At 39.6% G+C, this 14,397-nt stretch overlaps 1 protein-coding gene and 1 long non-coding RNA gene across 2 annotated transcripts in view; both read right to left on the bottom strand.

The window, feature by feature from the left end:
• LOC145459406 (uncharacterized) overlaps positions 1–14,397 on the bottom strand; it is a 261,295-nt gene that overhangs the window by 63,026 nt on the left and 183,872 nt on the right. The gene's annotated exons all lie outside the window — the stretch shown is intronic.
• Positions 1–14,397, bottom strand: part of LOC145458660 (uncharacterized) — a 64,660-nt gene that overhangs the window by 2,369 nt on the left and 47,894 nt on the right. The window contains exons 12-14 of the mRNA XM_080337095.1: positions 12,316–12,420; positions 3,319–3,382; positions 3,163–3,249 (exon numbers count right to left, since the gene is read on the bottom strand). Of these exons, the coding sequence (XP_080193221.1) occupies positions 3,163–3,249; positions 3,319–3,382; positions 12,316–12,420 (256 nt within the window). The remainder of the gene's footprint in view (positions 1–3,162; positions 3,250–3,318; positions 3,383–12,315; positions 12,421–14,397) is intronic.

The raw sequence follows: 14,397 nt of genomic DNA on the forward strand, positions 1-14,397 counted from the left end.
TGTAGTCGTAAGTACTATGGACGCCGAATCGTAATTTTGTTGCGACCATCTGTGACGTCACAATGAATCCGTGAGCATGGTGACATATAGATTACTAGTAGACGTACGTACCAGAGGTGGTCAGTAACGAATTACTTCTACTTTTTGAAGCACATCAAGTAGATTTTGCCTACTCGCACTACCAATTTAGTAGTTATAATTTTATACTACTTCTACTTCTACTTGACAGTTTAAAAAAATAGGCGTGGAATAGCCTACCTACTTACTTACTTGCGAACCGCCTCTCCTACTTCTACTAGAGTACAAATTCCGGCGTTACTTCTACTTCTATTCAAGTAGCGACGGTGACTAATTTGACTACCTCTGGTACGTACACGCACGAGGACGCCCTTCAAATCCATACATGCGATCGATGTAGGCCTACCGCGTTAAAACACTGATTTGACGTCTTGATACCGGCAATGCACTCATTACTATCGGGACAAAATGATACGAATATTCAAGTCTGATTGAAGCAAGAACAATATTCGCGTATGACCTTATCGACAGAAGATTGCCGTTCAAATAATCGAATCGAATAAAACCAAAATTTGTGCTGCTGAGAAGCTGATGTAATTCAACGCCCTACAGTGCGCAGTTGAATCATTTCCCGATCAACGTTTGCTAGGGGATGGATTTATTCAACAATATTGGTGCTTGTACTTGCATATTCTGCATATTATCCTGTCCCACCATACTTGATCAGATTTGCATGATGTAAGTAATGACTTCGAAAATTCACGGCATGTAATTGTACAGTAAATCTTATGCAATGTTCATGCCACGCGGAGAATATTATTCGTAAATTTCTCGCAGACTAACTTCGAGCTAACCCATTGTTATTTATAAATTTGACAAACCATGTTATTTGGCCATTCTCAGAAATAACTGAAATACTGAAATGATATCAGTATCGCTCACGCGTACGAGACCATAAACTAAAAGAAAAATCTCTTTCGTGAGGCGCCCGTCATTGCAAATTACCATTTCTTCGCAGAGCGCAATATTTACCTTTACGGGCCGCACTTGTACCTCATTTTCAGACTTCAGCGATAACACTATTTGCCCCTGGCAAAATCCCCTCTAATTTTTCATGAGTCTGCGCGCTTGCCCGGTCCTTTATAGAACAGTGCGCTTCGAGTAAAATAATCATCATTTCAGATTTTTTGTGCGCAGCTCAGATTTTCTGTGCCCAGAGACCGTCTAAGCACTGCGCATTTGCGCACGTGCGCAGCTTAGAGGGAACATTGATGCGTAGTATGCACCATATTTTTTTCACGCATGCGTACTGCGTACAGCAGTGCATACCGACTGTTGGGGGTGATATGTCAGTTACGTTGGATTATGGGAGGCAAGTGAGGCAGTGTCTCACATATAGTCAGGGATGAATGAAGAAAAATTGTGAAACCTTCCATGATTATATTGGTATTTTCCATTGATGCTCATTGCTCATGAATGACTAGATTTTGAACATTTTTACTCCTAAAATTACGGAATTTTCATATTTTTTGTTCGAAAATAAACCGGGAAAGGAGAGGTAAGGCACAGGTGGGGGCCAGTCCGACCAAGCATCACCTGTGAAAGCTTCTACAGCATATTCTGCATAGCATAACGTTGCGCTACACACTTACCTTTTACGGCGGTGTTAGAAAGATACTTGCCAATCACGAACATCGATAGCTATGTTGTTTTTTAATTAAGTTTTTTTTTAATTTTTGAATGTTACTTCCCAGTTAGTGTTTTGTCGGCGTATATCAGGAAGGCAATATGTATTTGAAAACAGCATTGTCCTACAAGCGTGCCTGCTTGTCTTCATATCTGCTATTGTCTTTGATCAATCAAGGTATCGTGCAATTCAAGATTTCGAGGCGTGCGATGTCGGGTAGAGCGAATTCGCGAATGGTGTTAGTTTCCGGCGCGACACGAATTCAGTTTTTTGGATTTTGAAGTGGGGGGTACGAGGCCCTAACCCTGTATACCTCACTATCTTGACCTCTCGAAGACATGTTTATGCTCCGACGAGAATATATATTCTGTCTGTCATGACAATATACCAACAAGTTGCTGCAATATTGATAAATTGAGTAAAGAGCTATAAGTTCCAGACCACTGGTTTGGAGAGAGGGAGAGAGAGAGAGAGAGGGAGCAGAAAGTCAATTTTACGTCATTTACCCCACATGTCGCAAACTCAGCGGGCTGATGCATCGTGTGCCTGTCAGTACACCCGACGGATTTTTATTTACGTAATAATTATAGTGCTCGAATATTAATTCACTACGGCTGGTGTGAGACAATTTTTTTTGTTAAAGATACGATTAGTGATGCGTTTTCAGTCAAACAAGTTTTTACAATTGCAGCAAAAGTTAGGTAGCCACTGCACATGAATTTCCTAGTAGGTTTATTTGAATTATTCCATGTCTAAAAAAGTAACAATTATTTTCGATGTGCAGCCAAATCGATTCGGATTTTCATCCGAACTACAATTTGTTCCATTCGCAGAATTGCGTACCATTCCACCGGTTGAGAAGTCTTGAATTACGATATGCTTTTCGGTCGAGTGTAGCCATGTTACTGACAGTTTTAAAATGGCGACACGGCGTCCTACATTGCAATAGGCGGGCGAAAATGATGATTTCGATATATATTCTATCGTAGGGTTACCATATTTTGGAAATCTTAAAAGATGGCACTTTTTCAAAATTTTCCGATTTGGATTACCGAAGGAACATCCTAAAATATGGTAAACTTTCCCCACTTAAGAGATCGGTTGACTAATAAATAGGTCAGCATTCCGGCTCAGCTTCCGAAATAGCAGCCGGAGCGTTACTTCAGTGCTGATTTACTGTATCTCAGTCAAATTTTGCCATATATATTTGACCAATATTCTCAAAAAGGAGGACAAAATCTCAAAAAAGGGGACATTTGTGCGTCTTTTTAAAATAGGACGTATGGTGACCCTATTCTATCGTTGCCTGGCAGTTTTGGTGTACCATCCACGGATGGTCTTATTCAACTTCGCGCCCTTTAGCTTGTTTTCAAACCGAGTTGAACCAAAATTATTTCATGAAGATCGAGCTTTGTTTGATAAGCGGCCACATTATGATATGATGGAAAAAGTCTTACAGAATCCATATCAAGATACTTCAACGTTCCATTGTCCTCGCAGCGGTAGTGCTGACATTTTACTTCGTCTTTTCCATTGTCGCAATCCTATATAAAATTTCGAAAATCAGGTTGACTGTCGTCGTCGTCGACTATCACGTTTGTAAAAAAATTTACATCCTCTTTGTCGCACGTTTTCCATATAGGTATATTTGGTAGCGCGCGGTCAGTGCAGTAGAATCTACAAATCAAACAAGATCTGCTTAGAGTAAAATCATGCGAAAGTGACTAGTTAAACAAAACTCTTCTTTGAAAATCATCAATATCGATTACACCGTGTAACAAAAATTTAGTTAAGCCGATGTATTCCTTGAAAAACATGTTTCCGGCATTTTGTGTCACAATTGTCGTTTAAAAATGTCGCACCACCCGCACCATGTTTTCAAGCTCATCTTCTAAAATCCCTATCAACTGTGACGTCACATATATCCATAATTCAATTCTTAATAGTTGGTTGTTAGTAAGAGTCATCTTCTCAGTCTCAGTTAGTCAGTATTGGCTACAGAAAGCAATCTCAAATCGCTTTTCGTTTTGTTCTGTTAATTCACTCCTTGCGGATCTCCAGTGAGTATAATCTCATTAATAATGTCAACATCACGAATGTAATCTGCCTACTGGTTGTTTTAGCTATATACCTGTGGCCTGTATATCAGTTTAAAACAAGTTAAGTAGAAAATATAGATATAAGTACGGTTTTTTAATTTTACTTTGGCATGAAAATCTGAGACAAAGATAGAAACTGGGCATTCCATATAATCAGCGAAACATGCCGATGAAATATCGATGGGTGGCTAAGGGGGGTCGGAATTCAATGTCATACACTGTAAAAATTATTCTTGTTAATAAACAAGAAAAAACATGCTAGACTCGATTACAAGCTTACAGGCTTTTTCTTGTAACTCATTACAAGCTTACAAGCTAATTCTTGTTAACTCAATACAAGCCCATAGCTTGTAACCCATGATTGTTCGCAAATGTATAGCAAAAAGCTCATTTATTTACAGCCAATTAACTACAGCAGATCAGCAGGCAATATACAGGCTCAAGCACAGATGGACAATAAACAGCAGCACTAGAAAAAGCAATTGTATAAAAACAAAATTCGCATGACTTGGCCTGCAGCAGACCCAGCACGCTAACTCGAATATTCAGGCAAGAAGCAATAATATTGAAATGTGTAAAGGCAAGCTCATGAGCGTTACAACTAAATTTATTCCACAATAGTGCAGCTTGAAGACAGCATGCTGACGATGAATTGTTTGACAAGAACTCATGTAGTTTTGAAAGTAAATTATTTGGTCCAGTACGAACCTATTTCATAACTATTGATACTTTGCAGCATCAAAACTGTCAAGTAATGAAGTATGCTGAAAACATAATCACTTAAGGCAAAATCTACTTTAGCACCCCAAAAAGCTAAACTACTTCATAACTTACCAATTTGTATATCAATGATAAAATGAATTTCAAAACTGCACATCAATTTTTATCACCCATTGAAGCGACTGCAGACGGCATACGCAGCCCTTTCATTCTTGCAATGCGGATGGACAAGAAATGTAGAGTATTATTCATACCGCTCGCGAACTGGATATTGAATACCCAATGCAGTGACACAAAGCTAAAGCATATGAGAAATCTACCACGTCATATATCACTAGCCCGTCGAAGTGCACCGTCCACTTGGTCTCTTGAGTGTCAAAATGTATGATTGGGTTGGTTCTGAATTATCCTGAAAAAAGAGGGCACACAACTGTATACTGAAAGGCAAGGAGAGTATGAAATTATATAGCCTATAATACTACCAGAGTAATAATGGCTGATGTATTAGGTCAAAATGATGACTGAGACAGCAATTATACCAGAGGTGGCAAACCTGTTCGGCCAAAGGGACACACGAGATTTAGGAACGATTACGCGGGCCACTTGAATGTTGATGACCTTTTTCTAGTCGTCCGATAGGAGCGTACCGAATTAGGTAACGTTGAAAACAATACTTACATTACTACGCTTTAATTTTGATACAATTATGTCATGAAAACTATGTGTGCAAAGTGCAACTGTGCATTCATGTCCTGGTTGCGCTAGGCGTGAAACTTTTTCAAAGATAACGAATGATTTCGATCAATAAATATGTTACTTGCATATATTGGGGTTGCCTTTGTATACCACTGGGCTCATTTAGCAAGGACAAGATAATTCCGCGTTTAGACATAGCAATATCGAAGGTTTCGGTGAACATGCCTCTATCATTTAGGGCGAAGTTTCATCGCCGACGATCTAGCTGCGAGCACACAAGCGAAGTCGGAGGGCTCCAATACTAAATGCAAGAAATCGAGTGACAATAAATCATACCAAGTGCCAAGAAAAACTTCAAGTCAAATAGATCTGCTGCGAAATATTCTACTTCAAGGCCATATATTAAGATCTGCGATAAATGTGGCTGTACCCTAACTATGCCAATGCGTCAGAACTGATCATTTGAGTCATTATCAAATTTTACCGTAAGACTAATGAAATTTTGGTTGGCCTTGCAATTTTACCTGATGTTGCAACTTATTTCGAGAATTACCTCGCAGGCAACACAAAACCTCGTCGCAGGCCGCGGGTTGGCCGCCCCTGACTTATACTGACATATCTAGCTGTAAGCCTATTATCAGCGCAGTAAAGTAAACTTTATAGTATTGCTGTGTCGATATGTACTTGGTACGAACCTGGTTTATAACCAAGAATTTGCCATAGGATTCGTTGCAGGTATACACCGACCTTCCAATATACTGCAGAATCTGAAAGTACACAAATTCTTATGAATTGATGGTATGATTGGATTAAATATTCTGACATCGCAACTTCAGTTGTTTTGGTACAAGACATACAATTTACATTGTACAGCTTGTATATTGATAATCTTTCTCCACTTCTCTGTAGTACCCCGTTCACCAATGAATTGTTCGATGCTTGCCCAGAATGATCATATTATTCCCCACAATAGTGGAACAAAAGTCCCAATCACACAGCGGATGCTGGGATCTGATCATTGTGTTTCGAGACGCAAATGGAGCAGCGGACGAAAATAATATACTGAGAAGTTTTAGCCTATGATTTACCAGGGCCGTAACTACCACACCCAAACCCCCATTTTGGGGAGCTCGAATGAGCCCAAGATTATTTCGTTGGTCGTTTGTTGGAGGATATTTACTCAACTTGAGAATTTTTGTTGGGCCTGGCGCGATTTCATGTCCCGGGAAGTCTATATCATCAGAGATAGAAAAATGCGCATATTTTAGAGGAATAGGCATATCGGCGCTGTCGATTACCACGCATTGATCAGGATTATGACTCTAGATAACAGGTGGGCCACAGCACATTTTCAAACTGGAAAATGGGCCACGGCCAAGAAAGGGCTGAGAACCCGTGATCTAGACCATTGTTAATAAGCTTCATTCCCTCCAATAGCTGAAACCTTATCAGTTATCGTCAAGCAGAAATCTAACCTATGATATCGCTTCTTGCCCGATTTGCATGTTGCAGGCTTCTGTCAAACCGACGCCTTTTGACAGTGGCTTTCATTGCTTTCATCAGCGTTTTCTTGGCTGGGCTAGATGAACTTGATTCCGATAATACGAATGACTTATGTCAGCCCCGCTTTCGTCATTGTTCGAAGATTCTTCGACCTGAAATTTTATATTGATGATATGAATCAGTGGTTCCCGACCGATGTGCCACAAAAATAGTAATTTCATACTTCGTTAGCAAGAAGACCAGAAGTTACTTGCAGATGTAGAGGGCTCCAGATCAATCATGATTGATGAAGCATCAACGCGTCGTTCTAAATTTCGCAGACCACTGCACTTATCTCCTGCAATTACAATGTCACTTATGAGACAAAATTCTGGATCACAAAGGAAGCGCAAGCTACAAACAAGGCTACTGGGCGGGGGAGATAAATTTAAAATGTTATATAATAATCGAATGTAACTGTCGCACTCATTCCGAAAAACCTAAATATTGATTGACTTCTCCCTTCTCAAAGTATTCGGCGGTAATATAACGTTGCGCAACACGCCTACATTTTAACGCTGGAATTAGAAAGCTATACTTATACTATAATCAAGAATATGAACACTGACGGTTGCCAGTGAACTCGGCACTTGGTGAATTCTGCCCCACAAACTTTACGCAATCTGTGATCTAATCATGCCGTGACTGCGTGATCTACGCATGCCCTGACGTACAACATTGACAAATCACTCGATGATAATGTTAGTAGTTTAATAATTCATATTAATAGTTGTTAATACAATTTATTACAAAATTTCCCAAGGGCCGAGTTCAACAAGTGCCGAGTTCGCGGGTCCGAATTCACCAAGTAGGCCTACCGAGTTCACTGGTAATCACACTGAAAGCTATGGCGTTGTTTATAATTTGAATTTGTGAATGTCACGTACACATTATGTAAGAATATATTTGGAAACACTGCTATATACTAGGGATGGTGTGAACCTCTGAAAGGTTCAGGTTCGTGTGAACGCAAACCTTTTTAAAAGGTTCTGTGTGAACGCGAACGTGAACCTCATGACGTCACGTGACGTCATATTGCTAATTACAGCCCTATCTTTTAATGAAGTGATAGCCTATATTAATGTACTTGTACACGATACCTAGCGATGACTCGGGCCACATAATGCCACAATGCTGAAGTACATATTTGCGTTTTAAATATCGCTAAATGTATCAACTGAGGCAATCAAATGATATGATAATCCCATAAAATCAATATCTTCCGACGCTTTGCCGACAATTTCGACGAGGACTTGCCAGGGAATATAAGCTTACGTCTTAAAAGTCTAGGCCAGACCAGACAATGCATTCGGCGTCTGATTATTGCTACATTGATATTGAGCAGAGTGTAAAACAGGTTTCTATACTTGCTACTGATATTACCCCACAAGTTATAAAGCTGTACCCAACACCTCAATCGCACGGATTTGGTTTTAATGATACAGTAAACCCGCTATATTTGTTACATCAGAAAACGATGTCAATCTCATTTATTGGTTGGATATGCACCATTCGCTGACTACATGTAGTGTATTTCGCTCGTGATGTTGCGTGATTGCGGGTCTTTACCACAGCAGAGAGTCACTAAATATTCACAACCGGAAAGCTGGATATTTCCAGCAAACTTTTGTAACAAAGCAAGTAAAATTTTTGAGATTGTCAAGGTGCATGGTCGTTTAGTGTTGATAATTTTAAGCTGCCAGCGCCGTGCATAGAGTGGTCCGCAGTTGAAATGCAATAAATTCGAACCAAAGATGTAATAATGAAGTGAAAATTGTAATATATGAAAAAGGTTCACAGTGCAGAACCTACCAAGGTTCTGTTGTGAACGTGAACCTCCAAATTTCCGAGGTTCACACACAGAACGCGAACGTGAACCTCACGTTCACACCATCCCTACTATATACACCGTCATACAGTCGGTGGCAAAAAAACCTTACCATTCGTCTGCGCTTCAAAATGATACATCCACATTACTGGTGCAATTTCAATTACGAACACCAGCACCAAGCAAATCTGTCATTTTCGAAGTCTCTGCAAGACAAAAATATCAGTAATCTTATAGCGCGTATAACCACAACACTAAATTACCTTAATTTTTCTGTTCACTAAATTCCAACATATCGCCACTGCTGCGTAGTTCAACTTCACAATCAAATTCAGCCCAACCAAAATCTTTGTCATAGTTCTCAATGTTGGCATTGTCAGGGAATTTGTGTAATACAGCAGTTTTCACTGCTGATACAGAGTTTACTCTAAACACTTTTGAACGGTCACCATAGGCCAGCTTCAACTTCGACTGTGCTTGAACGTTAGTTATAGAAACCAAGACTATTCCAATAACCTGAAATACATCAAATCACAAAGATTGATCAATTATTTACCAACACGAAAGAAACATGCACCGCCGAAAAACTGGTTGGTTCGCCATTCCCGCCGAGATGATCAGCTATAATATTGTAAAATCCAAATCCTGTTCCGAATTCGAGATTCTAATCCAAGTCCAAATCAAAAAAAAGTAGGCATTTGATCCAAATAACACATTGGAATGTAAAGTCATGAGACATTTCAAGTTCATTTCTACATATATTCATCTTAAAGTTGAGCTAAAATCGATATCCATTGTTCTTGAATCAGATAAAAATCATTAATTGCGATTCTTTCAAATCGAAACCCAAATCCTTCCTCGTCTTGTTCTCGCGCCTTTTTGCTAAACCGCTCAACCGAAACGCTCAGTGATATATTTGTACAAACAGGATGCGGGAGTTCAAATTGAAATATAATGAGCATAAAGATGATAATGAAAAATAACAAAATTGTAATCGCAATGTATTTTGTGTCTTGTGCATTTTCCTATCGCTAGATATGATGTCTGGGTGTGTTTGAACAGCGTTTCAACTCACACATCGTATCTAGGGGCTTCTCAGGGGTGTGTTCGAACTGTGTTAACACTCGGAAATCATGTCCGAGCCATGACTGGAGTAAGTTCGGACTGCGTTGTCTATCGAACTTCATGTTAGGGATGTGTTTGGACTGCGTGATGACACTTGAGCATCATGCCTGGAACATATTTAGGGCATGTCTGGGGTGTGGTCGGCCTGTATTGACACTCAGACATCATGTCTGAGGCATTTCTGCAGATAAGTTCGGAACACGTCGTCAATCACGCATCATGTCAGGGTGTATTCGGACCGCGGTTGACACTCGAACATCATGTCCGGGACATGTCAGCGCATGTCGAGGGAAGAGGTGTTCGAACTTCGTTGACACTCAGACATCATAGCTGATGCATGAATAGGTTCAGACCGTGTTGGCTATCGAACATCATGTTGGGGATGTGTTCGTGCTGCGTTATGACACTTGAACATCATGTCTGGGACATGTCTAGGGCATGTCTGGGTTGTGTCGGGCCTTTATTGACGCTCAGACATCATGTCTGAAGCATGTCTGGAGAAAGGTTCGGACTTCGTTGCCAATCAAACATCATGTCAGAGGTGTGTGTTCGAACTGTGTTGACACTCGAACAGGATGTCTGGGACATGTCTGGGGTGCGTTCGAACTGCGTTGACACTCGGACATCATTTCCGAGGCATGTCTGGAGTGGGTTCGAACTGCGTTGTCGAACGCACATCATATCTTGGACATGTCTGGGGCATGTCGGGGGATGTATGCGGACTGTGTTGACACTCGGACATCGTGTCTGGGCATGTCCGGGGTGTGTTATCGTGTCTGGCATGGCATCGTGTCTGTCACGAGTCTTGTGGGAGTTCGGACTGCTGCGTTTGTTAATTATTCTTGCACAAAATAAAAACAATTTACAAGCACAATTTACAAGCACCGTCCTATGACAGCTTGTTATGTGCTTGCATTTTGCAGTTACAAGCTGCATCGAGCTTGCATCGAGCCTTTACAAGCTCGTTACAAGCAATTTTACAAGAATAATTTTTACAGTGTATGCTATTAAAGAATCTGAAAGGAAATTAGAAACCATATTGATGACTGATATTTCCGTATGGGTACATTCCAAGAATCAGAACATCTAAAAATGACTATCAGGCAAAAAGCCCCAGAAGATTCGACAGGGCTTGAAGATAAAGAAAATGACTCCGATGACGACTTCAACATCTTTCATATAGATTAAAAAAATAGTGACGTTTTTCAGCGATATAGGTATGATTCCGAAAGCAGATACTTAGGATGGTAGGTAGAGTTACATCATGATAGCGGATTATTTGCAGTCCGTAATAGCAGCAGATTTCTCTGTTTATTGACCCTAATCATGCAATCAAAACCACTTCGGAAATTTGTTGAAGTGTTTCCATCCTTTTATATTCTATGGTAGCTAACATTTGTGCGTATTCCTTCTTTTTGTTTGTGTGTTTGTACGTCCAATAGGGAATTATACGTATTATTACAGAGCAATTTTAGTAAAACGAGAAATCAGAATATGTGTTATTTCGCAAAGACTAGGGCCAATTCGCCAGAAATGTTTGTATTTTAGTGATTGGTTTGAAATATCAAAACACAGAATTTTCTTACATGTTGTTTTTTGTGGTCCATGGTAAGAGAATATTTCTCATTTCACAGACGATAGTCGCACAAACAAAACCACTTGTAACGATTTTTAAAGTGTTTGTGTTGTTACTTGATGCATGAGTAAGCTATATATGTTGAATGTTCATAATATCCTTTTCATTACTGTTCTCGTACGTCCAATAAATAATTACTGTGATTAAATGGAGCAATTATGAGTATAATAAAAAATTAGAGAAATTGAAATTTCTTCAAAATTTCGGACCACCAGGAAAAATTTTGGTATTTTGGTTATTAGTTTGGATGGAATATTAAAACACAACACATAAACATTTTTAGCCAACACAACTTTTGCAAAATTCTGTTACATGGTGTTATGCGATTCGGAGCCCAGCAAGCTTAAAGTGAGACCGTTTCAGCGTCTTCCCTCAACCAGTTCCCCGGTATTGTACAAACTATATTGCTCAATGGGATTGGTTTTTAGTTGATCTTTTAGTTCAACTTCGTCCAACAAATAATCTCAATTTTTGGGAAAATAAGGAAGTCAAGACTCGTCGGGTTAGAAAACCGCGCGAAGCGCCAAGCAAACATTTCAGTTGAAGAAACATGTCATTTATTATGTATTTGAAAAATAATTATATGCCGCCATCAATTTGGCGGGGTTAGGGTGCGGCAATTATGTATAGGATACCTCGTTTTTTCGATATTCTTAAATGGATAGACTCTTTTCCGGAATGAATGAAACGGTATAGGCCTATTAGTGTGATTGTTTGGGCTCCCCGTGCCCCTGCCACTGTTCTAAGGGCGACAAAGAGCCCAAGAAAAGACCCGATAAATAAATAAAAAATAGAAAAGAGCATCTAAGCTCTAAGAGGACCTCCAAATAAAGGCTAACATTGTGTCTTGTGTATCACATTTTACATGGTGCGATCCTGGATCGGATAAAAATATAACTGACGATTAGTAATGATTAATGTTTAACTATAGTTCGAATGAATACTTATCTACTATGTCACTTGCCTGCGGTTCTCGCATCCCTCCTCATCTTCATCAGCGTCACAAAATTTTCGTCCATCGCAAATCTCGCTCGGGCTAACAGTGACATTTCTTCCATCCTTGCTGCAACTGTGTACGGGAAAGGATTTTATCATATTGCGTTACAGTTTCGATTTAAAGACCCTGCGTTAACTGTAATATCTTTACCAATATATGAAGCTCGCTTCCTAATTTCTAGTAGGCATATCTGCGAGTAGCTACGATATGTCGATAGCGACTTCACTTCCGGTCAAACGGGTCGATAATAATAGCACCAGATGTCATAGTTGTGAATGTGCGTTCTGCAAGCACGTAAGCATCGTCCCACGGTACCAACGCACACGTTAGTGTCTACTGTCTATATTCACATGACTGCATGTACCACCAAGGCTGAATATTTATTACTGATTTAATTTCGAAAGTAAAATATCATATTGGTTCAAATAATAATTCGCAGCGTTTAATGTCACATGTTAAGGTGGCGGGATTGTTTTCGTTAAATGAACTATTATAAAAATGTTGGAAGATTTTTAGTATGACATATTTCAACATGGGAAACACATCCCTTCGTGTTATGGTTCAATATTTGTGTGAATCGCTTTATTGCTACGACCTTCATCAAATCATGACATGATATACTGACCGACATATGCACAGCTGACTATGGAACACTGGTAAACAATGTCATGATTCAATCACCTCAATGATTCATTTGATAAAATATTAAGAAAATTGTGGCCCATTATTTCCACTTTCATATTGGTTGGACACACAAATGTTTATGAAACTCTCGCTCCTGTTTTTTATCAATTGGAAATATGAATTAGTTTGTGGTACAAGTCCGAGAATGAGTTGTATTGTGACGTTTCTAGGTGCGGCCAGTTGTTCAATCACGAAGAGTAATAATTATTATCATTCGATCGCAATCAAAAAGAAGTAGGCCACCTTTGACCAATATAATATCTATTTTGTCAACGTCGCCGATGTCGCCAATCTCGACAATGTCATCAATATCGTCAAGATACGGATGAAAATCAGCATAAATGACGCTGAATAGCTGATACAGACGTTCGAGCGGGTCATTCGGGGGTAGATTGAAAACGTCGACTTTTTTTTTACTAAATACCACAAATTTTCCAGCAATAGTAGCAAAATTTCGGTCTTGATCAACTAACTTTACTGATTTGGTAAAAGTGTCCTCCGTTCCCGATTCCTAAATATAGTAACCTAGGGATGGTGTGAACCTCTGAAAGGTTCAGGTTCGTGTGAACGCAAACCTTTTTAAAAGGTTCTGTGTGAACGCGAACGTGAACCTCATGACGTCACGTGACGTCATATTGCTAATTACAGCCCTATCTTTTAATGAAGTGATAGCCTATATTAATGTACTTGTACACGATACCTAGCGATGACTCGGGCCACATAATGCCACAATGCTGAAGTACATATTTGCGTTTTAAATATCGCTAAATGTATCAACTGAGGCAATCAAATGATATGATAATCCCATAAAATCAATATCTTCCGACGCTTTGACGACAATTTCGACGAGGACTTGCCAGGGAATATAAGCTTACGTCTTAAAAGTCTAGGCCAGACCAGACAATGCATTCGGCGTCTGATTATTGCTACATTGATATTGAGCAGAGTGTAAAACAGGTTTCTATACTTGCTACTGATATTACCCCACAAGTTATACAGCTGTACCCAACACCTCAATCGCACGGATTTGGTTTTAATGATACAGTAAACCCGCTATATTTGTTACATCAGAAAACGATGTCAATCTCATTTATTGGTTGGATATGCACCATTCGCTGACTACATGTAGTGTATTTCGCTCGTGATGTTGCGTGATTGCGGGTCAGTACCACAGCAGAGAGTCACTAAATATTCACAACCGGAAAGCTGGATATTTCCAGCAAACTTTTGTAACAAAGCAAGTAAAATTTTTGAGATTGTCAAGGTGCATGGTCGTTTAATGTTGATATTTTTAAGCTGCCAGCGCCGTGCATAGAGTGGTCCGCAGTTGAAATGCAATAAATTCGAACCAAAGATGTAATAATG

This window comes from Botryllus schlosseri, chromosome 16 (assembly GCF_051294905.1).
Source record: "Botryllus schlosseri isolate E-star chromosome 16, Bs_hap1, whole genome shotgun sequence".
Classification (NCBI taxonomy): Eukaryota; Metazoa; Chordata; class Ascidiacea; order Stolidobranchia; family Styelidae; genus Botryllus; species Botryllus schlosseri.